Raw genomic sequence first — 25,117 nt, 5'->3', positions numbered from 1 at the left:
GATTTAACTTAAAAAAATTAAATAATGCTCATATCCGAATCCATTTACAGATCTTCACCAAAGTCGAATCGATTCTTCCTCGTCACACACACAACCTCTCCAACAAGTTTCGTCCAAATCCATCCATAACTTTTGGAGATATCCTGCCATGTATCGTTTCTAGCCCTATCTCCCAATGGTGAAGAATCACTTAAAACATTCTACTAGCCGGATCCGAATCCGGATATTCGCCAAAATCGAATCATTTCGTCGGTGTGACATACGCTACATCTCTGCCAAATTTGGTGCGAATCCGTCCGCAACTTTTTAAGATATTATGTTCACAAACGGACAAACATGGGTGAAAACATAACCTCCATACTCCTTTGGTAGCGGAGGTAAAGAAGCGGATGCAGGTGTGTGTGTGTGTGCAGGGCTTTTGTTGCACTATAAATGTGAAGGTGACCAGTTCCTGCTCAATATTGTGATGAGGGATAGGAGTTGGGTCCACCATTATGATCCTGAGAGTACCAACACAAAGGATCACCAGCACCAACAAAAAAAATCAAGACGCCACCATGTGCCGGGAAAGTGATGCTTATGACTTTTGGGGACGTTAAGGGGATAGTCTAAGTTCAGAGGGGAAACTTGTTGGGTAAGGTGAATACACATAGACATGCACCATGGCAAGGTTTCTCATGATCAACAGTTAAACAAGTGAAAAGGATGCTTCGCTTGAACCGAAATATCAATAGGTTCATTAAGCTTCATGGCACATCCACATGACGAAGTAATGCCATCTTTACCCGGCGGAATTGACGTCATCAGAAACCCACACGACAGACTGAACACACAAATAAAAGGTTACAAGGCCAAATTAACAGCTCTCCCACAGCTAAGGGTCACCAAGGCCAAATTTTCTCCCCCAGCTCTCTTTGGGCTCTGTCCCCCAAATATTCCTGCAGGACGCACAACATCTGCCAGCAACACTCTTATGGTTAAACTGCCAAAATCTAGGCTCTCTGCTCACCTTCACTCCTTCGTTCCTCTTTTCTCCCGCCTCTGGAACAAACTCCCTCACTCTCTTCAATCCCACTTCTCCCTCCAGGTCTTTAAAACAGCTGTTCACCACCATCTCTTGTCTTCCCCCATCCAAAACCTTGATCTTTCTACCCCCGCTAATTCACCCCAAATCCACTTTTTTGAAATACCAACTTCTTTCCTGGAAATCCTTGGTGTCCTTGTGTTTTATACTTCCCCCACCCCCCTTCCCACGCCTCCTCCCCCCAAGCCCTCTCCCTGCCACAGATCTCCTGATGTCCCTGCTCTCAAATGTTGTGTTTATGTGCTTCCCCTTCTCTCCCCATCTTGTCTACCGCTCCCCTTCTTACATACTTTGTTTGTCTGTTTGATTTGTTTGTGTGATAAATGTTAGCCCTTTCACGAGCCTCGATTCTGTATACAAAAAACAAAAAACCAAAAAAAAAAACAGTCAATTTGGAATTTATGCCAAAGGCTACCACCGCTGACCCTGAGCATTACATTGAAACTCGAAAGAAACTGAAGGCGTGCATTCGGATTCCTCCAGACATGCAGATGGTTCTCCTCCAGCAGGACAATGCACGACCTCACATGAGAACACAAACTACTGAAGCAATGATTGTTCGCCTCAGTTTCACCACCTCACCTGCACAGCACCCGCCATGCATCCCCAACTTGGCTCCGTCAGATTTCCATCTCTTCCTCAAACCTAAGGAACACCTTCGTGGAGAACATTTTTCTTCTGACGGATATGTCAAGGCCACTGGGAAGCCTGGTTAATTCAGCAGGACGAACAGTTCTACAGGGAGAGTCATAAGTCCCACTCCCATGACACGGTTTTAGCTGCTTATACAACATTTATTGATACCATGTATTTATTCTGTTTTCTTTTTTTCAGATAATACAAATAATACATTAAACTAAACCAAGATGGCAGTCACCAGTCCATTTACAGTGGAAGAGAGGCTGGTAGCATCGGTGTGGTACCATGAGACGAGAAACACAAATAAGACGATGAAACAGCTGCAAGACGACTTTGAGAAAAGTTTTGAAAAACTAGCACCGTCAAAATCAAAACTTCATCTTTGGGGAAAAAAGGAATTTCAGACTGGCAAAAAAACATTCATGATTTGGGAATTCAAAACATTCAAACATCCGTCCTCAGATCTGTGGAAAGATCATTACAGAAACGTTCTGCAGAGTTGGGTGTTTCATATTCATTAATCATATCTTGTGCCTTGCTCTCCAAATTCTGTCCATGGCATCCAAACCCAACTCCACACATGGATAACTGACTTCCTCGACTCTCGTGGCCAATGTGTGACTCTCAACTGAATCCTTTCATCTCTTCCTGTCAAGGCTGGAGTACCCAAAGGCAGTGATCTGGGGCCAGTCCTACTCCTAATTTTCATCAACGATTTCTCTGACTCTCTGGAATATCTCCTCAAAACCATGCGCTATGACGTCCCTCATCCTTCAGACAGACAAGCTGCAGCCTCTTCCCTCTCTTAAGACCTTGACACAATCACAAGATTGTCAAACACTTCTTGGAACATGTCTTTCAATCCTGACAAATCTCACATTCTCAATATATCTCTCTGAAAGACAAGACAAATCCTCTGTCATTCTCTCTGCCTCTCTGTCTGCCCCTCTCTTAGCCTCTCTCTTAGCCTCTCTCTTAGCCTCTCTCTCTTAGCCTCTCTCTCTTAGCCTCTCTCTCTTAGCCTCTCTCTCTTAGCCTCTCTCTCTTAGCCTCTCTCTCTTAGCCTCTCTCTCTTAGCCTCTCTCTCTTAGCCTCTCTCTTAGCCTCTCTCTTAGCCTCTCTCTTAGCCTCTCTCTTAGCTTCTCTCTTAGCCTCTCTGCTCCTCTCTCTGTTACTCTCTCTCTGCTCCTCTCTCTCTGGTCCTCTCTCATCCTCTCTCTCTGCACCTCTCTGCTCCTCTCTCTCTGCACCTCTCTGCTCCTCTCTCTTAGCCTCTCTCTGTCCCTCTCTTATCCTCTCTGTCACTCTCTCTTTGTCACTCTCATCCTCTCTCTTTGTCACTCTCATCCTCTCTCTTTGTCACTCTCATCCTCTCTCTTTGTCACTCTCATCCTCTCTCTTTGTCACTCTCATCCTCTCTCTTTGTCACTCTCATCCTCTCTCTTTGTCACTCTCATCCTCTCTCTTTGTCACTCTCATCCTCTCTCTTTGTCACTCTCATCCTCTCTCTTTGTCACTCTCATCCTCTCTCTTTGTCACTCTCATCCTCTCTCTTCGTCAATCTCAGCCTCTCTCTTTGTCAATCTCATCCTCTCTCTTTGTCACTCTCATCCTCTCTCTCTGCCCCTCTCTTATCTTCTCTCTGCCCCTCTCTGCGCCTCTCTTATCCTCTCTCTCCACCTCTCTGCACCCTCTCTTTGCACCTCTCTTATCCTCTCTGCCCCTCTCTTATCCTCTCTCTGCCCCTCATCCTCTCTCTGCCCCTCTCATCCTCTCTCTGTGCCTCTCATCCTCTCTCTTCCCCTCTCATCCTCTCTTAGCCTCTCCCTGCCCCTCTATTAGCCTCTCTCTGCCACTCCATTAGCCTCTCTCTGCCACTCCATTAGCCTCTCTGCCCCTCCATTAGCCTCTCTGCCCCTCCATTAGCCTCTCTGCCCCTCCATTAGCCTCTCTGCCCCTCCATTAGCCTCTCTCTGCCCTCTCTCATCCTCTCTCCCTCCTCTTTTCCTCTCTCTGCCCTTCTCTTATCCTCTCTCCCTCCTCTTAGCCTCTCTCTTTTCCTCTCTCTCCCTCCTCTTTTCCTCTCTCTCCCTCCTCTTTTCCTCTCTCTCCCTCCTCTTTTCCTCTCTCTCCCTCCTCTTTTCCTCTCTCTCCCTCCTCTTTTCCTCTCTCTCCCTCCTCTTATCCTCTCTCTCCGTCCTCTTTTCCTCTCTCTCCGTCCTCTTATCCTCTCTCCGTCCTCTTATCCTCTCTCCGTCCTCTTATCCTCTCTCCGTCCTCTTATCCTCTCTCCGTCCTCTTATCCTCTCTCCGTCCTCTTATCCTCTCTCCGTCCTCTTATCCTCTCTCCGTCCTCTTATCCTCTCTCCGTCCTCTTATCCTCTCTCCGTCCTCTTATCCTCTCTCCGTCCTCTTATCCTCTCTCCGTCCTCTTATCCTCTCTCCGTCCTCTTATCCTCTCTCCCTCCTCTTATCCTCTCTCCCTCCTCTTATCCTCTCTCCCTCCTCTTATCCTCTCTCCCTCCTCTTATCCTCTCTCCCTCCTCGTACCCTCTCTCCCTCCTCTTATCCTCTCTCTCCTCTTATCCTCTCTCCCTCCTCTTATCCTCTCTCCCTCCTCTTATCCTCTCTCCCTCCTCTTATCCTCTCTCCCTCCTCTTATCCTCTCTCCCTCCTCTTAGCCTCTCTCCCTCCTCTTAGCCTCTCTCCCTCCTCTTAGCCTCTCTCCCTCCTCTTAGCCTCTCTCCCTCCTCTTAGCCTCTCTCCCTCCTCTTAGCCTCTCTCCCTCCTCTTAGCCTCTCTCCCTCCTCTTAGCCTCTCTCTGCCCCTCCTCTTAGCCTCTCTCTGCCCCTCTCTTATCCTCTCTCTGCCCCTCTCTTATCCTCTCTCTGCCCCTCTCTTATCCTCTCTTATCCTCTCTCATTCTCTCTGTCGATGTCTGTCATGGCAAAGCCTCCAATCTACTTTCTTAACAAGCTCCTGGTTCTCAATATCAGCCATGATCGTTCTTGGGTAAAGCACATTACTAAGTTGGCCTTCAAAGCTAGTCGTCAACTGGGCATCCTCTGTCGTACAAAGTCCTTCATTGGCACACACAAACTCCTAAGCACGTGCAAGGCCTTCATCTGCAGCTTGATTAAGTATTGCTCTCCCCTCTGGGCTAGCTCCCCTCACACCTTGCTCAGCTTGACACCATGGAAACCACACAAGGCCTTCAAGATCATTGGAATCTCCGACGATGAAGCCGAGTCCATATGGGCCAATCACTTTGTCATCACAGACAGGTCAATGGTCTCTCTGTTTTCTTCCACCTCCTTTCTGTCTCGCATCATCTGGTCATTGGTGGACAGGTTGGGTGTGTAACAAGGAAGAATCGATTTAATTTTGGCGAAGATTCGAATCCGGATAGCAAGATGTTTTTTTAGTTTTCCAAGTGATTCTTCACCATCGAGAGATAAGGCCAAAAACGATACACATCATGATATTTCAAAAAGTTGTGGACGAGTTATGACAAAACTTCATGGACGGGTTGGGTGCGTCGTGCGTGCCAAGGGAGAAGCAATCCGATGTTGGTTCACGTCCGAATCCAGATCCGTCATATCAGTTTGTTTTTTACTTAATATTACTCGTTTACTCTGCGTTTAAACCGACAAAACTTTACTCGTATTAAACTTTGCGCCAGCTGTGCTTGTGCTGTAGACACGAAAAAGTTCCCTGTTCGCCCCACTCCGTTGCTTTCCCTCCCCTTCTCCTGTAGCCCCAGAAAGCATGTCAGGAATGCAGAGGGAGGGGGAGAAAGGACGGCCAGAGAGAGGCTAACGGACGGACGTCGGACGGACAGGCCCAGAGACACGCACATTGTACGGAAATGGAGAGGGGACCGGAGGGGGACACGAGAGGAGGCGGAAGAGCACTTACTGGATCAAAAGCAACCTCTCATGGTTCCCTCTGACAGTTAGGAAACTCCATTTCTTTTCCATTGCCCCCCCCCCCCATTTGTCGTTCCGACTCTGCCGATTACAACGTTCTGCTTTTCCTCCGTCCGCCGCCGATCTCGGAACGTTCTTCGATTCCCGCTCTTTGTGACTTCCCCCATCTCACCATCTGTCCTCCGTCGCCTTCCTTCCTCAACCCCCACCCCTTCCCCCATCTGTCCTCCGTCGCCTTCCTTCCTCAACCCCCACCCCTTCCCCCATCTGTCCTCCGTCGCCTTCCTTCCTCAACCCCCACCCCTTCCCCCATCTGTCCTCCGTCGCCTTCCTTCCTCAACCCCCACCCCTTCCCCCATCTGTCCTCCGTCGCCTTCCTTCCTCAACCCCCACCCCTTCCCCCCTCAACCCCCACCCCTTCCCCCATCTGTCCTCCGTCGCCTTCCTTCCTCAACCCCCACCCCTTCCCCCCTCAACCCCCACCCCTTCCCCCCTCAACCCCCACCCCTTCCCCCTCAACCCCCACCCCTTCCCCCATCTGTCCTCCGTCGCCTTCCTTCCTCAACCCCCACCCCTCCCCCCCTCAACCCCCACCCCTTCCCCCATCTGTCCTCCGTCGCCTTCCTTCCTTCCTCAACCCCCACCCCTTCCCCGCGCGCCCCCGAACCCGGACCCCACTTCATCCCCACTTCTCGCCCAACTCATCGCCGTCTTTCTCAAGCCACGTCAAGCAAGTAGGAAATGTTCCGACGTGTACGTATCCTGTACCTGTACCCAGGTAACACGGTCCACCTGCGAAGCCGTACGTACATTAAGTAACCGCAGCAGCAACAGGTGGAAGGTTAATCTGTACTAAGTAAGGGAAGTGCTGAGTATTACATCACCGGGTTTGGGCCAATCACAAACTCTAATTATGGGCTAATTAGCTTCTTGGAATCCTGCGATCGGTCCCGCCCCCAACTCCCATTGTGACGTCATGGCCCAAGCGTGTTTCTGTAAATGTGGCAAATGTCTCCATCAAACAATACCATTGACACGATTCTCAACAGCAAACTATTTTAATCATTCTGTGAATAGAACATTCTCCCTCCACCATGGCACGTTATTATGGTGAAACTCCGTGGGGAAGGGGGTAATGGGGGAAATATATAATTTGAAAGGCATGAGTAAAGTGGGTAGAATAATGGGGCAAATGGAAGAGAGGTTGGCATCATGGGATATGATATAGGGGTTATGTGTGGGGGCAGGGGAATCAATTAAATAAGGTATTGAATTTCTGGGGGATGACAAAAACGGGCATTTTGTGTGCACGTACGTAATATGTAGATGTATGCTTGGAATTGGTTTGCAGAGGCTGAAATTTCACGAATGATAAGGAAAGCAAGAAAAGCATGTAAAAATCCATTTACATCTCGGATGTTGAGCACACCAGCACACAATGGCCTGCCGTTTCCCACAGCTGGATGGTTGGTGACGCCTTGCCAGTTCCTCGGCTGGGTCTTCGGTGAAATGCGAGGAGATGGAAAACTGCTCTGGACACACTCAGTGGCAGCTCGAGGAACTGATGGAACCACTGTGATCAGCGAGGAAAAATGAAGTCCTTTACGAATTATTCTGCTGGGAATTCTGGGAATGTTAAAAGTGGAATTCCTGGTGTGCAAGATCATAATGAATCCATAGGAACTGTGATGCAGACTATTGCAGGTGCTGGGACTACTGGCGAGAAGGTGGTGAGAGGCATTGGCTGCGAAGATGAGGTGGAGATCTGGTACAATCCCATTCCTGAAACAGATGGAGATTTTCAAAACTTTCAAGCACCGGACTCGCCCGACAATTACACTTCACCTCGCCCTCCGCCGAGAGGCGAAAGCTGCCTGCCCAGGTATACCCGGGCATTGTCACAATCGTTCTCACATGGGAGAAGAGGACGGAAGGCCACCACATGGGTACGGTCTCCACAGACGATACACAAGCTCTCGGCCGGTGTTCGGAAGATCGGAGCTCACAGGCGACAACAACGGGTCTGCAGGGAGAGCCAGCAGCATTCGGCGGAAGGAGGCCCCGAGGTGGTGATCAGTCGTTACCACCTGGACTCCAGTGTCGCTGCCAAGATGGAGAATCATACTTCTGATATGGTAAGGAAAGATGATGCGATTTCAAAATGGACACACCTTCAAGCTTACAGTTTCATGGTGCACTGGACATACCTTGTGTCGAATGTGTAATTATGAATCAGCGGGGTCGTGATTAGATTTTGGTGAAGATCCAGATTCGGATCCGGCTAGTGGAATTTTAAAAGTGATTCTTCACCATTGGGAGATGGGGCCAAAAACCATACATAGCAGGATATCTCAAAAAGTTGTGGACGGATTTGGACGAAACCTGGTAGACCCGTTTGGTGTCTGACAAGGACTAATCGTTTCGATTTTGATGAAGATCTGAATATGGATTCAGCTCCAAGACGTATTTAATTTTTAAGTGATTCTTCACTATTGAGAGATCGGGTGAAAAGCGATATATATATATATATAACATGATATTTAAAAAAAGTTACGGATGAGTTATGAATAAACTTGGTGGACGAGTTGGTTAGTTGACAGGAACAAGCCGATTATATTTTGGTTCAGGTCTGAATCCAGATCCGGCCTATCAGTGGGATACAAAACATAGACTGTTCGTCCTGGTGGAGGTATGCGCTCTACCGAGTGCCTTTCTAGTTTTTCTAGTTTCCCTAAATTTTGATCTGATCTGATCATCTGTTTGATTCTCACCATTCAGGGGCTGAAAGAGGAGCTAAGTCATAATAAGGAAAAGTAGTTATTTGCTGCACTCACATCACAAGCAGGTCTGCGCTCTCTCTGTTTTGTACGAACTCTTGGGTCTAGCTATCTCTGCCCTCCCAAACAACTCCAAGATGCTACACGTTCTTCCAATAGAACTCCCAGTGAAAGATCCAAAATGCAGGCCGACTTCATGCCACCTCACCTTTTATTCCTCGCTTTTCCTGTCCATGTACTCACATTCTAATTGTACATATTTTATAGACGTACTCACATTCTAATTGTACATACTTTATTGATGTACTTACATTCTAAATGAACATACTTTATAGACGTACTAACATTATAATTGTACATACTATCACATCCCCAGGGTCAAGACCCCTGGGTAATAGATGAACAAAACAAGCTTTAACTCCGAGGCGTACTTCGAACCTTGAAGGGATTGTCTTTGGTGCGTGCAGGAAAGGCCCAAAGCCTTATCAGTTATCTGATCAGACGGCCAACACTGGATTAATCCGAACCCACAAACACAAATACAGGACAAGCAAAATCCACAATACAAGAATGAAATGCAAAAATAAGGGATTTAATGAAAATAAATGCAAGAGACAAAAATGAAAGGCGAGGTAAAAACTATAATTCCTAATTGAGACATCTCCACCCAGACTCGTATACAAACAAGAGGAAAGATTAAATAAAAACAAATGATGTTCCTGCCGGCCGGCACTTAACTCTGGTCTCAACGAGGGGGGTTGGCATTCGTCGCCTCAAACCCATCGCACAGGAAGCGCACCAACAAATGGCGCCGAAAACGCCCAGGCGTGAACAAGCAGCCAACCGTGATCCTTCCTTCCTCGCTTCCACCGCCAAACGAGACGCGGCTTTCTCCTCCCCCTAAAGCACCACAGTCAACAACACCCCCTCCTCCAACATTGCAAAACTTCCAAAGCTCCGACACATCTCCTCACCAGCGCACCCGAGACAACAGCGCCCACTCGAGCCGAGAGCCAGAAAAAGAGAAAATGCGACCACCTCAAACGTAACACAACACAAAAGACAATGAGACAACCTTCAACGAATGCCAGCACACGAAGAGGCCAAGATGGCGAGACGGCTTCTTTTTGCTCTCCTAGCTCCCAAATCTTCCACCGCTGATGTCACACTCTGTCCAATCACCGACGTCCCATTACATTAGTCCATCGCTACGAGCAATCGTCGTCTTCGGGGCGGGGCCTCACGGCCTTGCTTAACACCCAATGATGAAGGTCGAGGCATGGCCTCCCCATCATGAGTCGTCGGGGGGTAGAGTCTAATCTCTGTTCCGGAATGTTCGGATGACGCCGGGATTTATTTGCCAATTGGCAAATGTTGTTTCTGTCAGCCCTGGCAGCGTGGTTGGCTAATGTAGCCCATTGCCTGGCCGGCTGAGTTTTATAAAAACAAAGGGAAAAATCACAGGGGGCCAATTACACACTGGGGTTTATTAATCGTACGCCCCAGAACTAGTTAACACAAAAGTCACGCCCCTTATGGCGACATGCAGACACTCTTAACCTGAACATTTACCCTGCTTATGTACATTGATATGGCTTCTTCTTATTTGCGTCACATGGTCCATACTATAACCTACACATTCTGAACTTTCCTATGAGGTATTTCATGCCTAACCCTACAAACGTAACATTACTTTATAGATGCAGTCACATTCTAATTGTACATACTTTATAGATGCACTCACATTCTAATTGTACATACTTTATAGATGTTCTTGGTTGAAAAAAAGAGTGTGTACTACTGGCTACCACCAAGTGATGTTTATGGCCTACGTTAGCACACTCTGCAAGGGCAAGCAGATGAGAAAGGAAGTCAGACCGTAGCCTGACAGGTATGACAAAAATCGAGAAAACCTTACCATTCCAAAAGACCTTCCCCTCCACCAAATATTAAGTGCAATTGAGGCCAAAATGTGTTTTATGAAAATAATGTCACTGGAACCTTGACCTTTGACCTATATAGTCAAAAAACATTGACAGCCTCACTTCTGTCCTCCGGAATTCTCTGGTAAAGTTTGACGAAGAAAACAAAGCGTTTGCGTTATCACACTCACAGACAAACAAACAAACAAACAAACAAGAAGACGTCATGCGTAGCACGATACTTGCAAAATCCGCCCCTCCCCCCCAAACGTTTTCCATTGATATAGCAAATTGTCCATTTCATGAAGATTAAAATTTACAATCTTGATCAAAGCTCAGGTCAACAGGATGAAAAGTGACGATTTTTCAGATGAAAAATGATGATTTTGGAAAGTTGACCTTGAGTTGACCTTTGACCTTTTAACCTCAAAAATAGTTAGTTTCCCTATTTAGTGACTCAATGTGCAAGTGCTGTTCAATTTTCAAGTCAATCGGATGAAAATTGAGGATATTAAAAATTTGGCCTATGTTAACCTTTTGGCCTATGTTGACCTCAAAAATAGATGGTGGTTGAATTCAGTGACCATATATATAAATCCTCTTAGAAGTTCAAGTCAATCAAATGAAAATTGGTGATTTTAGAAATTTGGCCTGTTGACCTTTTGGCCTATGTTGACCTCAAGTATACTTGGTGGTTGAATTCAGTGACCAGATATGCAAGTCCTCTTCAAATTTCAAGTCAATCAGATGAAAATTGAGGATTTAGAAATGTGGCCCATGTTGACCTTTTGGCCTATGTTGACCACAAATATACTTGGTGGTTGAATTCAGTGACCAGATATACAACTCCTCTTCAAATTTCAAGTCAATTGGATGAAAATTGAGGATTTTAGAAATTTGGCCTATGTCGACCTTTTGGACTAAGTTGACCTTTTGGCCTATGTTCACATAAAATATAATTTGTGGTTGAATTCAGTGACCAGATATGCAAGTCCTCTTCAAATTTCAAGTCAATTGGATGAAAATTGAGGATTTTAGAAATTTGGCCTATGTTGACGATTTGGCCTACGTTGACCTCAAAAATACTTGGTGATTGAATTCAGTGACCAGATATGCAAGTCCTCTTCAAATTTCAAGTCAATTGGATGAAAATTGAGGATTTTACAAATTTGGCCTATGTTGACCATTTGGCCTACGTTGACCTCAAAAATACTTGGTGGTTGAATTCAATGGGATTTACATTGAATTGAGTGCAGTGACCAGATATGCAAGTCCTCTTCAAATTTCAAGTCAATCGGATGAAAATTGAGGATTTTAGAAATTTAGCAAAGTTGGTGACCTTTGGCCTGTTGACCTTTTGACCTATTGACCCCAAAAACAATAGGCTTCTTGCTTTTGACCAACTCTACCATTTGGTGAAGTTTCGTGAAGATCGGTTGAAAATTGTGACCTGTAGGCCGGTGACAAACAGACAGACAGACAAACACAACCGACCAATATATACACAAAGAATTAAGTTAAGCACCCCCCCCGTTTTTTTACAACCTCGCACATTACAAGTTTGTTGTCGTCAAAACAGTGTAATATACCCATGATATTGCTATATTTTCTGGAGAAGTGATATTATGGTCACATAAAAACATAACAATCATGCCGTTTTCAATATTTTATTCTGAATAATTTAAGGTGAAATTTTTTGGGAATTTTAGGCATATTTTCACCTCAATTTAAGTATGGAGCTATAGGTCCATCACGGACAGTGTGGATGACGTTTATGTTTTCTAACGTACAGTCATTGTTCTGAGAAGACCTCTAGCGATCTTTGCGTCAATAACGTGTGTAGGACCCACGTGATCGGATCACTGACTCAACCAATCACTTTTTTTCACTTTGATCACTCAATTTCATCAATGGATAATTGCTAATGTCATACCAATCATTATTTGATCTCACATACCTTAGAATATATGCCAATGTATACATATACACAAAGAATATATATTAGGGGGTGCTTACCTTAATTCGTTGTGTAGGGGTGCTTAACTTAATTCTTTGTGTATACTTGAAAAATCTTCGATTTTGCAAGTAACAAACATACAAATGAAAAATCACTCATAGAGCGACACTTGGCAAAACAGAGCAAAGTGGAATGGCACTCAGTAGAGCAACCTTTTAACCTCAAAAATAGTTGGTGGTTGAATTCAGTTGGCTGATATGACAATCCTATTCTAATTTCAAGTCAATCGGATGAAAATTGAGGCTTTTAGAAATTTGAAAAAAGCGGTTGACCTTGGGCCTATGTTGACCTTTTGGCCTATGCTGATCTCAAAAATAGTTGGTGGTTGAATTCAGTTAGCTGCTGTGTAAATCCCATTCAAATTTCAAGTGAATCGTATGAAAATTGAGGATTTTAGAAATTTTTAATTGTTGTGGACTTTTGGCCTATGTTGCTCTTTTGGCCTATGCTGATCTCAAAAATAGTTGGTGGTTGAATTCAGTTAGCTGCTGTGTAAATCCCATTTAAATTTCAAGTGAATCGTATGAAAATTGAGGATTTTAGAAATTTTTAATTGTTGTGGACTTTTGGCCTATGTTGCTCTTTTGGCCTATGCTGATCTCAAAAATAGTTGGTGGTTGAATTCAGTTAGCTGCTATGTAAATCCCATTAAAATTTCAAGTGAATCGTATGAAAATTGAGGATTTTAGAAATTTGAAATTGTTGTGGACTTTTGGCCTATGTTGACCTTTTGGCCTATGCTGATCTCAAAAATAGTTGGTGGTTGAATTCAGTTTGCCGATATGTATATCCTATTCAAATTTCAAGTCAATCGGATGAAAATTGAGGATTTTAGAAATTTGAAAAAAGTGGTTGACCTTTGGCCTATGTTGACCTTTTGACCCCACAAAGATATAGGATTTTGTTGGACCACGAACTTTGTTGGTTTCGTGAAGATCGGTTTAAAATTGTGACCTGTAGGCAAGTATAAGTGAGCGGACAGACAAACACACACACAAACCGGAGTGATCAACATACTTGCAAAAAAATTTTTAGGGCCAAGTCATGAGACAGACAAACATAACGAAAATTTTCAATTATCCTCAAAGTTGCAAAGTTTAACAAACAAACGAATGGACCCAAATGCAATACCTTCTCCTTTGATGACGGTAATAATAAAAATAATCTTATTGCAATAGGGAATTTGGTATTTACTATTCAGGCAGGACATCCAGCTTATTGACGTTCTCCATGATACAGTGCTCCCTGCTGGATAAGACGGCACTTGTATTCACATTCATTTGTGAATATAAATTCGGCGGACAGAAGGGCGATAATGAATGGCGGGCGGTAGAGTGCAACGGTAGTGATAGTGGATAATTTAAAAATTGAGTTGGATAGGGACTAAGATGTTGGCATGATTGCGCAGGCTTGATGGGCCTAGTGGCCTGCTCCTGCATTGAGGTTTCTTGTATTTTGAATCAACACAATGGACTTTTTCCTGATTGTGTAAAAATATGTTCTGTGTACCCCAGGAAGGATACCTCAGCGATGGTGGGACCTCGGTGCCCGACTCCAGGAGCTCATCGGTCCTTCCATGCGAACTTGACCCATCGACCTTTAGTCCTTACACAAAACCCACTTCACCACCCTGCCCCTCTGTAGCCATTTCCGGCTTGCTTACACTACGCCTCTTCGGAGCAGAAGGTCTACGGATACCCAGTTCCGGAGGCAGGACTTACAAGAGGGAGCGTGGCAATGTGCTGGAGAGGACTTTTGAAGGCTCGGAGATGGCGAGTAGCTCAAGTATAGCAGTGGGATTGCAGAAATCTGACGTTGAGGAAATTAAATCGGAGGTGAATGGTTTGGGAAGAATGGGTGGTGGGGGATCGGCGAGACTGCTTGCCGATGGACCAGGAGGCCCGGGAGATAAAGTGGAGGCATTGAGCGAGAGCAGCAGTGATGAAGAGCAGCTGAGGCAGCGAGGTGAGGAATGCTCGAGTTATGTATGTGATTATTAGAGGAGAAATGTAAGTGCCCAGAAGGGAACACCACTCAGGTTGACCCAGATGTCACTTATCAATCAGGACAACTGAAAAAAGAGGGCGTTGGATATGACAGTCACCAAAAAATGCTGGAGATGTAAATTTAACAAACCTATATAACCCTTAAATACTGGCCCTTTGGGGTGGTGGGTCATGATGCTCGCCTTTGGGGACATCAAACACCTTTGTAGCGATACAGGTGTCATGGTATGATCATAGAGAAGAGTCTGTAGATTTCCATTTGTACCCTCACCATAGGAGGTGCATCCATCGTTCACTTGTATTTTTAACAAGATGGTGATTTGTAAAACAGAAATACTTTCTCTGTTTTTCTTACTGTGTGCACAGGATGGCAGCCACCTGGGAGAAAAGAGTGCCAAGTCCCACACATCTTCTGTGCTGTTCAGGTTTTTACCACATTGTCAACACGAAATCTTAACACTGATGTCAAACAGAACATCAAACACGAGTACAGAGCATAATAGAATCCCTCTCTTTTACAAACCTTCCACCTAAACATGGGTAAGGGAGGGATTTTAGTTAAGGAGTAGGTCAAGACAGGTGTGGACCTAGTGAAGGATGTCACAAGGAGGTTCGTTAGCGATGAACGTGAGGGTAGCACGCTTATTAAATAGTTATTTTGCTTCAACATTTACACAATACTCAGCAGGGGTAACAGTAGCCGAAATAATCTATATTGGGGCGTGTAAGGGCTTTAGGAGGAGTTCGAGGTAGGAGCGAAGTCGCCGGCGCAACATCGCAAGTCCCCACGCTTCCCAACCTCAAGCAACGTTGAAATATGGCAAAAGGTTCCATCAGGACCGGCGATGACCCAGGGGTCAAATTTTTTGTTGATTTGTTATGTCCTTATGATGAGCTTTCATTTGAAATCCAACATGACCTCTTTTGGAAAAACGACTTTTGACCCCCTGTGACCCCAAGTAAGTTCCCCCCACCCTTTGGGTCGTAAACCGGGGATCAAATCCAGAAAATCGTTACATCTTTTATGAGTCCCCCAATTTTGATTGCATATACAACTAACAGCTCGAGAGCAAACCTCCACCAGGCTGAAGTTTACGTTTTGTATCCACCCAAAGGCCGGATCTGGATCCGGACCTCAACCAAAATCGAATCGGCGAGTTGATTTGTAGGAAAGATGTTGGAGATGTTAATCAGGGTTCCGATAGGAAGTTCCAAATTAATTTCAGTTCTTTGAGTCGGTTTCTGATTTGATGAGTGAAGTTCAGTGGATGGAGTATATCTACCTTCAGAAGGTATTTGATAAGGTACCACATAGGAGGTTGTTAGCCAAGGTTAGGTCTTGCGGAGTGGCTGGTCAGGTAGCTAACTGGATTGGAAACTGGATTAGTGATAGGAGTGGCTATGAGTGGGTGTAAGTTGTGGAGCATAGCAGAGATCAGTACTTGGACATTATTATTCATAATTTACATCAATGAGATGGATTATGGGGTTAAGCGTCGGCCACAAAGCTTGGATGTAAGGTAGATAGCGGAGGTGGGGTGGGGGAGGTGACAGGATTCAGGAAAGTCTCAATATTTTAATAGATTGCGGAAAATTTTGGAAGATACAGTTTATCAAGAGGAATAAGAATAAAAGAATAATGAAATTGACTGCATAATGCAAGGGGCAATATACATAATGCATGAAGTGTGTGACACACGAGGAGAAGGGAGCACAGTCTGAATGTAAAGAAGAGGATAATTAGGAAAGCAGTGAGGCCTTTCACTCCTGGTGTTGGCTTAATGGTAAAGGTGGATGGCTTAAGATCTTAGGGTCCTGAGTTTGACCCCTGTCATGCCGATGAAATAACACCAGGTGGGTTGACTTAGCAGGTCATCCTTTTGAGGTTGGCAAAATGAAAATGAGTACCAGCTTACGAAGAATAAGCGATCTGAGTGTCTGGCGTCGGAGTGGCGACCCGTCCAGGATTGTATTCCTCAGCCAATGAAACTGCACCGGCAGCCCTGTGCGCCTCACTGTGTGAAAGGAATAGTTATTATTATTATTATTATTATTAAAGGCCTTTCAAACAGAAAGGGTAGTTAATGCATGGAATGGTCTCCCTGGAAAAGAAGTGGCAACAGAAACAGTATGAATGTGGCATTGATAAAACGCAGGAATTATGGGCATGTGTCCAAGTCCCTTGTATCCTTCTATTCATTCACCAAACCCCTCCCATACACAAACCCAGCAGCATATGCTTACAATTAACACTCCTGTCGTTTGTGAATTGTACAAGGCCATGTGACAAACCATTGTGCTTTCATCAAAATGTAAATATACTGTACGTCTGTCTCAGCGGCAACTTGTTCATTAGGGTTACCATATTTGATTTTTCAAAAGAGGAAAGAGGACCAAAAAAAAAAAAATGGTTCCATATTTCGCCTACTCGACGGCGTACAAAAACCCTGCGTGATGAACCAAAGATTTCAAATTTTGATTCAACGGTCCATAAGACCTTCTTCCTGTCTTCAGTAATCCACTGGCGGTGCTTCGTGGCCCAGGCAAGCCTCTTTTTCTTATTTTGCCATCTGAAGACTGGAAGAAGGTCTTATGGACCGATGAATCAAAATTTGAAATCTTTGGTTCATCACGCAGGGTTTTTGTACGCCGTCGAGTAGGCGACAGGATGGTTCCTCAGTGTGTGACACCAACTGTCAAACATGGAGGAGGAAGCGTGATGGTCTGGGGCTCTTTTGCTGGATCCAGAGACGGCGACTTGCACAGAGTGACTGGCACCCTGAACCAAAAGGGCTACCACAGCATTTTGCAGCGCCATGCAATACCCTCTGGTATACGCCTAGTTGGTCAGGGGTTCATCCTACAGCAAGATAATGACCCTAAACACACCTCCAGGCTATGTCAAAACTACCTTCGAAGAAAAGAGCAAGACGGTAGGCTTCAAATCATGGAATGGCCAGCACAGTCTCCAGACTCAAACCCCATCGAGTTGGTTTGGGATGAACTGGACAGACGGGCATTTGACAGAAGACAGAAGGGCAAAGCAACCTACAAGTGCAACACATTTGTGGGAACTTCTGCAAGTGTTGGGAAGAACTTCCCGAACAATATTCGATTTCCATTGTAGAAAGAATGCCACGAGTGTGTTCGGCGGTTATATCTGCAAAAGGTGGCTACTTTGCTGTCAAAAATTTAAATTAAATTTTGTTAAACAAAATGATTCTATGATTTCTTTTTTCATCTCCAATTGTTTATTTGTTCGATGCTTAATTTCAGAGTACATTGAGACATTAAACTGCGTAAATTTCAACAAAAACTGGAAATATTGAGGTGTTCTAAAACTCTCGACTGGTAGCTGGTAGTGTATGTGGATTCCAAAATATTTTTTATTTCAACAATTTTCTGGAAGAAATGGTGCATTATTTGAAAAAAGTGCAAGGGTGCCAATATCTTTGGCCACGACTGTGTATATTCAAATTTCAATGTTACCTCTTTACATGTAGTGAGGCCTTTCCTTTCACCAGTCCATCAATTTTGCTGATGATGATGACGAACTCTCTCCTTGAACTGCTTTCTTGTGCTTGTCCGAGTCCGCACGAGATTGTAAATCAATATCACCTCCATTTGCCACAGAGACTACGTTCCAGCTCTACTCATCTTCCCATTCTTCTCGACCACTTCAAGAAACACAGGAATTTTGTCTTTCGTTCTGCAGAGAATTTTAGTTTTGGTATTGTAAAGAAGAAAATCAAACAAATGTATACGGTATAACGGTGCGGACATAGGAAAGACATTGACCGAGTACGCCACTGGACTCCCTCGCCGTGAGGACCGAAGTTTGACAGGAAGTGGACGCATGATGATCAAACACATCCATTACGCCATGACGTAGTAGCACAGACTTGTGCCGATCTCTCCTGGTCCAAACATTACATAACCGCATTTTACCACCCTAAGAAAATGTACAAAAATGGTTTAACTGTTTAAATAAGGTAAAAAAAGTGTCCAAAATCTTAAAATTTATCCCTTTGAAAATTCAAAATTAAAAAAACTGGAAAAACCCAGACATTTGTACATATTAAAAAAAAATCTGGTCAGACGGAGATTTAAGGACCGAAAAGGAGGACATGTCCGGGGAAATTTGGACGTATCGTAACCCTAGTTCATTAGAATGACACCAATTTAGTTGTCATTTCGCTCACATTACTCATCTTTCGAGTTGCAAGTTAACATATTGGACATATGGAATAATCATCGCGCTTTCTTTGTGGTTGTTAAGTTGACTTGTGGTCTTTACAACTCCAATGGACCAGTATCGATTAGTGCGGTCAATCAGATTTGCTCGTTTTATGGTTCTTCTAGGCAACCATTTCTATTTAAAATCTACAGCTCAAACAACAACGACAGCAACAAAAAACCACCTCTGATGCCTGTAATTGCGTCCTTTGTAAAAACAATCAGCTATTGTCAAGTTTTGTGCTGTTAAGAACGTAAATACGGATTCCAGAAGCCTATAGGTGCACACGCGCTCACTAATCTTTCTCTTAGTGGGAGCAAATGGTCTTCGAACTCTGCATTTTATTGTTTTTTTCACCTCCGCCACCAAAGGTGGATGGAGGTTATGTTTTCACCCATGTCTGTTTGTTTGTTTGTGAACAAAATATCTCAAAAAGTTGTGGACGGATTCGGACAAAATTTGGAAGAGATGTAGCGTATGTCAAAAGGACGAAATGATTAGATTTTGGTGAAGATCTGGATTCGGATCCGGCTACTAGAATTTTAAAGTGATTTTTCACCATTGAGAGATCGGGCCAACAACTGTACATAGCAGGATATCTCAAAACGTTGTGGACGGATTTGGATGAAACTTGGTGGACAGGTTGGGTGTGTGTGACGAGGACAAATAGATTCGATTTTGGTGAACATCTGAATATGGATTCTGATATGAGAATTATTTAATTTTCTAAGTGATTATTCACCATCGAGTGATTATGGCCAACCAGGCGGAGGTTTGCTCTCTACTGAATGCCGTTCTAGTTCTTTTCTTTATTGCTGATGAACCCTCAAGGCAGAAACTCGGGCACAAGAATGATATTTAAAATGGCGGTTTTCGCACACACACTTCAGGCTCGTCATCTTTGTTAATACAACGTGAGGTCTGTTGCAGGTCGATGGAGTGACACGTGCCCGTACGGCCAGGTTGTACTCGGAGGCATCACGACTTCCTCTAGCACACACTTTTACACTCTCTCTCGAGTGTGCGCACACCCTCCGCTTGCTCCTCTTCTCCTGGACTTCCCACACTCCTCGTCGCCGCATTATCGCTCAAGGCATGGTCAGCCTTTCCCTCCTACTTCCATCAGAGCCCATCAATAACGGCACCATGCCGTGTACACCTCATCGCCTTGCCGTCGCTCTCCAGCCCCACGGAGTGCTCTATGCCGTTCTGACAATGGCTCCAGGGGGCCAAGTGAGAGGCAACGCACCAGTAGAGTCCAGTGAAACTCACGAAGCCAGAGTATTTGGAGTGGATCTGGCTACCGTTGTACGGAGGGAGGACTCTGGGATTGGTGTATCACTCCTGCTGCACTCATGCGTGGCTGAAATTGAGGAACGCGGATTGCAGGTGAGCACATCATATGGCTTGGGTTACAGGTAAACAGTGGATGAAAATATCGGTGTCGATGAAGCCACTGCTTGTGCGTTCTGATTCATGAACGATTCTTCTGTCTGATGGACCCAGACTGTAGGTTTGTACCGTCTGTGTGGTTCGGCGGCGGGGAAACGAGCGCTCCGTGCCGAATTCGAGGAAAGTTCTGCCTCCGTGAATCTCTCAGCTGAATACGTCACCGACATCAATGTAATAACAGGTAGGAAATGAGGACATGTTGGTCATGTCGTATTTGGACATTTTACATTGAAGTATAAATGTACATGTCGAACATTTCATACTGGAAAATATGATATTTGGAATTGCCAAATGTAAACTTCCCTTTAACAGAAAAACCATCTGTTATGCAAATGTTGAATTAAATTTAAAGGATTCCATGAAACGTATGTATCGTATCCTAACTAGCCCTCCCAGGTCTCAAAATATCAACCTTTGTGTGTGGGTGTGGGTGTATCTAATATATATATATATATACACACACACACACACACGAGTGTGTGCATGGTTGTATATATGTATGTACTTGCTGAAGTGCCGAGTGTTGCCTGGGAGGGGGAGGGGGGGAGGGGGAGAAGGAGGGAGAGGGGAGTGAGGGATAGTGGGTGGAAGGGGGAAAAGGGGGGTAGCCTATTTAACACCCCCCCCCCCACCCCCCTTTTGAAGTTGTATTTGGACCCTGAGTTTGGAACTTAAAATACGAGGACACGCATAGAACAAATACAAATAAAAGAGAGATTTTTGCCTTTCAAAGGTGTGTATAATATATACGGTATGGATATGCATATATTAGATTAATGAACAGGATTAAATAATTTAATTGATATATGTGGGGAAATTGCATACCCAGACCAGGAATCAACTTAGGTCCTCTGGAAAACCGTACCAGTGCTCTGCCTGTGTACATTGCTTCACTATGCCCCCGGTGGTGTATTATAATAGAGGACATGGATTTGTCCCCCCATTGGAGGAAGACCCTATCATGTTCAGGCCGTTGATGCTCCTATGGTTGGCAGTGAGTGCCAAGGAAGCATTGACGGAAAGAGAGTGGCAATCATATGTGTGGGAAAATTGCATGTTCAGCCAGGGTCGCCCAGATAGCAGAGCGCTGGTATGGTTTTCCAGAGGACCTGGGTTCGATTCCCGATCTGCGCATGTAATTTTTCCACATATATCAATTTTATATACATATTCCCCACGTTAAAATGAACACACACACACACACGTGTGTATATATATATACACGTGTGTGTGTGTGTTCATTTTTCAATTGTTCATCATCGAATACGCAAGCATGAGCAAGTCTTATTTGATCTTGGCGAGGTGAAAGTCATTGTTTATGACTAGTTGCTGAGTCATCTTCCATAATGATGAAAGAATGTGGGATCGATTCAGATGCTGCCTTGTAGAGGTCCCTTTATTCACATAAATTCTTATTCCGTCATCACGTGAGATTCGACTGCAGGGATTGCAGTTTGAGGTCAACGTTTCTCTTTAAAAATTCATGGGTGGCTGGAATGAGTTCGCTTGATCTGCCGCTTGTATGGATTGTGCTTTATGAATCGTAATGCAAGCCAGCATGAAGCACAGTCATCTTTTTATCGATCACTCATAGGATGCATGGTTGGGCTGGGATTGGTAAAGAGCTGTTGGTACAAGATTGTATAGTGTCCATAAACCACAGTATTTTGTGATTTGCTCCAATTCTCTCAAATTATTGTCTTTCACCACTCACTTACTTCCAAATATCCACAGGTGTGTTGAAAGACTTCCTTCGAGAGTTGCCAGGACCACTCATCTCATCTGCACTGTGCCACAACCTGCTCTGCATCTCCCCTCCACCGGTCAACAGGGAGGGGAAGAGAGATGGTGGTCGGGATGTTGATAGTGGATCAGAGAGTGGCGAGGAGACTGTGAATGAAATCGGGATGAGGAAATGTAGTGAGAATAGAAAAAGACTGACAAAAACAAGTGAGGGTGGGGGAAGAATGGATGTGAGAGACGTGTGTGAAGATGGGGAAATGGGGAGAGATAACAGAAAGGTGGAAGTAATGAGGGGAACAGAGAAAGAAAAGCATAGGAAAGAGACAAAGCGAGAGAAAGAGGTAGTGGTGGAGAGAGAAGAGAGGGAGGATGTTGGAGCAGAGTTAGACTGTGATGGGAAGAAACCAAGAGAGCCAGAAAACATGAAAATGCACAAAAGGACGGTGGGAAGAGGGCCTACAGCGGACCTCTTGAAATGCTTACCAGAACCAGAAAGGGTAAGCTCACAACTGTTTGGAAAAAGCAACACTTGGATAACAAACTGGAAGTACCTTTTATTTAAATAAATAATAATAAAAAAATTTTGTTTACAAGATCGAGGGTCGTGTAAGAGCTAAAATGACAAAAAAAACCATAAACGGACAGGTAAAACATATAATAAAGGGAGCGGGAGACAAGATGGGGAGCGAGAGGGAAGCACACAATTACAACAGTAGAGAACAGGGACATCAGGAGATCTGTGGGAGGGAGAGGGCTTGGGGGGAGGGGGCAGAGTGGGAGAGGTAAAAACAAATGCACACTGCTCGGACTTCAAGGAAATAAGTCGGTATATCAAAAAAGTGGATCTGGGGTGAATTAACAGGGGTAGAAAAGATCAAGGTTTTGGATGGGGGAAGATAAGAGATGGTGGTGAACAGCTGTTTTTGAAGACCTGGGGTATTGCCAATGTCAACTATGCCACCCCTCACATCATACATAAGAACAGGACAACTTCACTGTAACGGGGCCCTGGTTATTTTAAAAAAAAAAAGAAAAAAAAAAAAGTTGTTCTAACCTCCGCCAACACATCGGCCATGCTAACTCAACATGCTGCCTAATCCGTACGACCTGCACTACCTTGGTCTTTAACTGTACAAATGGGAAACCTGTAATTTGGTCTTAGCTCAAATTAGTTCAGAATTTGCTAGTGGAGACATGAAAGGATGTGTAACACTGGCAAAAATGTGAATTTAATATTAAATACCAATCGCTCACAATGAGGTGTACATGGACTCATATGGCAGACCTCTATACCAGGGCTTCGATGAAAGGCATCAATCACTATCAATAATCATTGTTTCCCCAGGCTACCCTCTCTCTGCTGTTGTCCCATCTTCGCCGTGTTGCCTCGCACTCTTCCGCAAACAAAATGACACTGCAGAACCTGGCCGTGTGTTTTGCGCCGGTGCTTCTCGGTGCAGGGCACAACGGGAGAGGAGGTGAGGAGGAATTGGGAAGTTCAGCTCCACCATCTGACCTTGCCAACGCTCTGAGGTTCAAGAGGAACATACACCTTCTGCATAAGCTGTTGTTACTCTGGCCTGGTAAGACAGGGCTTGCAATCAGTTTGAATCCAAAAATGACTTGATCCTACACAGTGGCCTTGTTTATCTAACATAGACTCCCACCCAACCCGATCCCATGTGTGTTCTGTTAGATATTGAAGACCAAAGAAATGAAGATCTGGAAGGAGCAAAACACAAAGAGAGCAAGAACGAGAAAAAAGATGGGGAGCAGCTGGAAGACTTGGAGAGAGACTTGCCACGACATGGTGTAAATACAGAGATGACAAATGTCGGACAAGAAAAGGAAAGTAGGGAGATTGCGGTGAAGTTGAAGGTAAAGACGGATGTAGGTTTGAAGACGCATAAAGAAGTGGAGATTGGTGTGGAAAATGTCACAGAAGAGCCAGGAAAGACAGAGGTGGAGAAGGCTCTTCAAAGGCTAAATGGCGGCGAGAATGAGAGCCAGCAGGGCTGTGTGCGGGTCAGACAGAGCATCGGAGGAAGGGTGGGCGGGAGATGTAGGCCGACAGCAGAAAGCCGTTATGCCCGGGATTGGAGCGAATTTCTAAGACAGGAAGAGGGTCACTCGATCGAGTCCGATTCCACATCAACGTCTCTTCCTCACCTCCACACTCCCCAAATTCTTAAATGTCCATCGGTCCTTCCTGACTCTCTTGACTCTCAGATCCATCCTCCTTCCTCTCCTTACCATTGTGTATCTATCAACTCTGCCTTTCCTCTTCTTCATCCACCTCATTCATCTGCATCTTTCTCCTCTCTCTCTCCTTCAGGATTGCCATCTCCTCCAGTGTCACCACATCTTTCTCCATCTATCTCACCCTGTCTTCCACCCACAACTGCATCCGACAATGTTCCTCCATTCCCTGTCTGGAAACAGGAAGAGGACGCAACTCCATTCCCTGTCTGGAAACAGGAAGAGAACGCAACTCTATTCCCTGTCTGGAAACAGGAAGAGGATGCAACTCCATCCACTGCCTGGAAACCGGAAGATAATGCAACTCCATCCCCTGTCTGGAAACAGGAAGAGGATGCAACTCCATCCCCTGTCTGGAAACAGGAAGAGGATGCAACTCCATCCCCTATCTGGAAACAGGAAGAGGATGCAACTCCATCCACTGCCTGGAAACCGGAAGAGAATGCAACTCCATCCCCTGTCTGGAAACAGGAAGAGGATGCAACTCCATCCCCTGTCTGGAAACAGGAAGAGGATGCAACTCCATCCCCTGTCTGGAAACAGGAAGAGGATGCAAGTAGGAAAGGCGGTGAAGGAGACAAAGAAAGTAAAGATGGAAATAAAAGTGACTCAAGCTTATGGGAACTGCAAGAATCACTGGATTATATTCTTCACCAAATAGACTTGGAAATCTTGTCTGTGTCCTCAGCATTACTGAAGTGAAATGCAATGCCAGCAAATATTTTATGATTATAATGTATAGTATTTCTCCCAACCTATCACCGCACCACAAACGCGTCTCCCTCCTCACTGCAGGAAGCTTCGCACTATGTATTCTCGGTTAGAACCACCATGCACAGCTACCTTGATCTGTGACTTTTTATTTTGTTTTATTTATCGTAAATATATTTTTTAATAACATGGTGCTTGTATGTACATGTTCTCAATGTTTGTTCTCTTGCTGCACCACACTATTGGCACACTGGGGCGGTTGAGATTTTGTGTGCCGTACCTTCATCATGGACAAAGTGTGTGGGTGATCATACACAACCCTTTAAATCAATCCTGGAAGA

General features: G+C 44.8%; 2 protein-coding genes across 6 annotated transcripts in view; one reads left to right on the top strand and one right to left on the bottom strand.

The window, feature by feature from the left end:
- Positions 1-5,852, bottom strand: part of LOC137438026 (synaptoporin-like) — an 83,911-nt gene extending 78,059 nt beyond the window's left edge. For 3 of the 5 annotated variants that reach the window (XM_068132892.2, XM_068132888.2, XM_068132891.2), the window contains exon 1: positions 4,900-5,038. In XM_068132892.2, coding sequence (XP_067988993.1) covers positions 4,900-4,977 — 78 coding nt within the window. In that variant the 5' untranslated portion in view covers positions 4,978-5,038. Of the gene's footprint in view, positions 1-4,899; positions 5,039-5,641 lie in introns of those variants that run through there. The other 2 variants (XM_078766653.1, XM_068132890.2) reach the window with 2 other exon arrangements.
- LOC137438019 (uncharacterized) lies at positions 5,505-24,980 on the top strand. The gene is made up of 9 exons (XM_068132869.2): positions 5,505-5,677; positions 7,112-7,787; positions 13,883-14,333; positions 14,741-14,799; positions 19,542-20,000; positions 20,118-20,244; positions 21,798-22,303; positions 23,152-23,389; positions 23,503-24,980. Exons 2-9 carry the CDS (start codon positions 7,245-7,247, stop codon positions 24,765-24,767), a joined length of 3,648 nt encoding a protein of 1,215 aa, XP_067988970.2. The 5' UTR covers positions 5,505-5,677; positions 7,112-7,244; the 3' UTR covers positions 24,768-24,980.
- The last annotated feature ends 137 nt before the right edge of the window (positions 24,981-25,117 follow it).

This window comes from Myxine glutinosa, chromosome 12, assembly GCF_964187855.1.
Source record: "Myxine glutinosa chromosome 12, kmMyxGlut1.1, whole genome shotgun sequence".
Lineage (NCBI taxonomy): Eukaryota > Metazoa > Chordata > Myxini > Myxiniformes > Myxinidae > Myxine > Myxine glutinosa.
The sequence above is the reverse complement of the archived record's forward strand: the minus strand, read 5'-3'. Positions and strand labels throughout refer to the sequence as shown.

Coding starts and splice junctions, on each gene's coding strand:
- LOC137438019 (XM_068132869.2), top strand. CDS start 7,245: ATGAAGTCCTTTACGAATTATTCTGCTGGGAATTCTGGGAATGTTAAA. Junction 20,001..20,117: donor TTGAGGAACGCGGATTGCAG/GTGAGCACATCA, acceptor TGATGGACCCAG/ACTGTAGGTTTGTACCGTCT. Junction 22,304..23,151: donor GCTTACCAGAACCAGAAAGG/GTAAGCTCACAA, acceptor TTGTTTCCCCAG/GCTACCCTCTCTCTGCTGTT.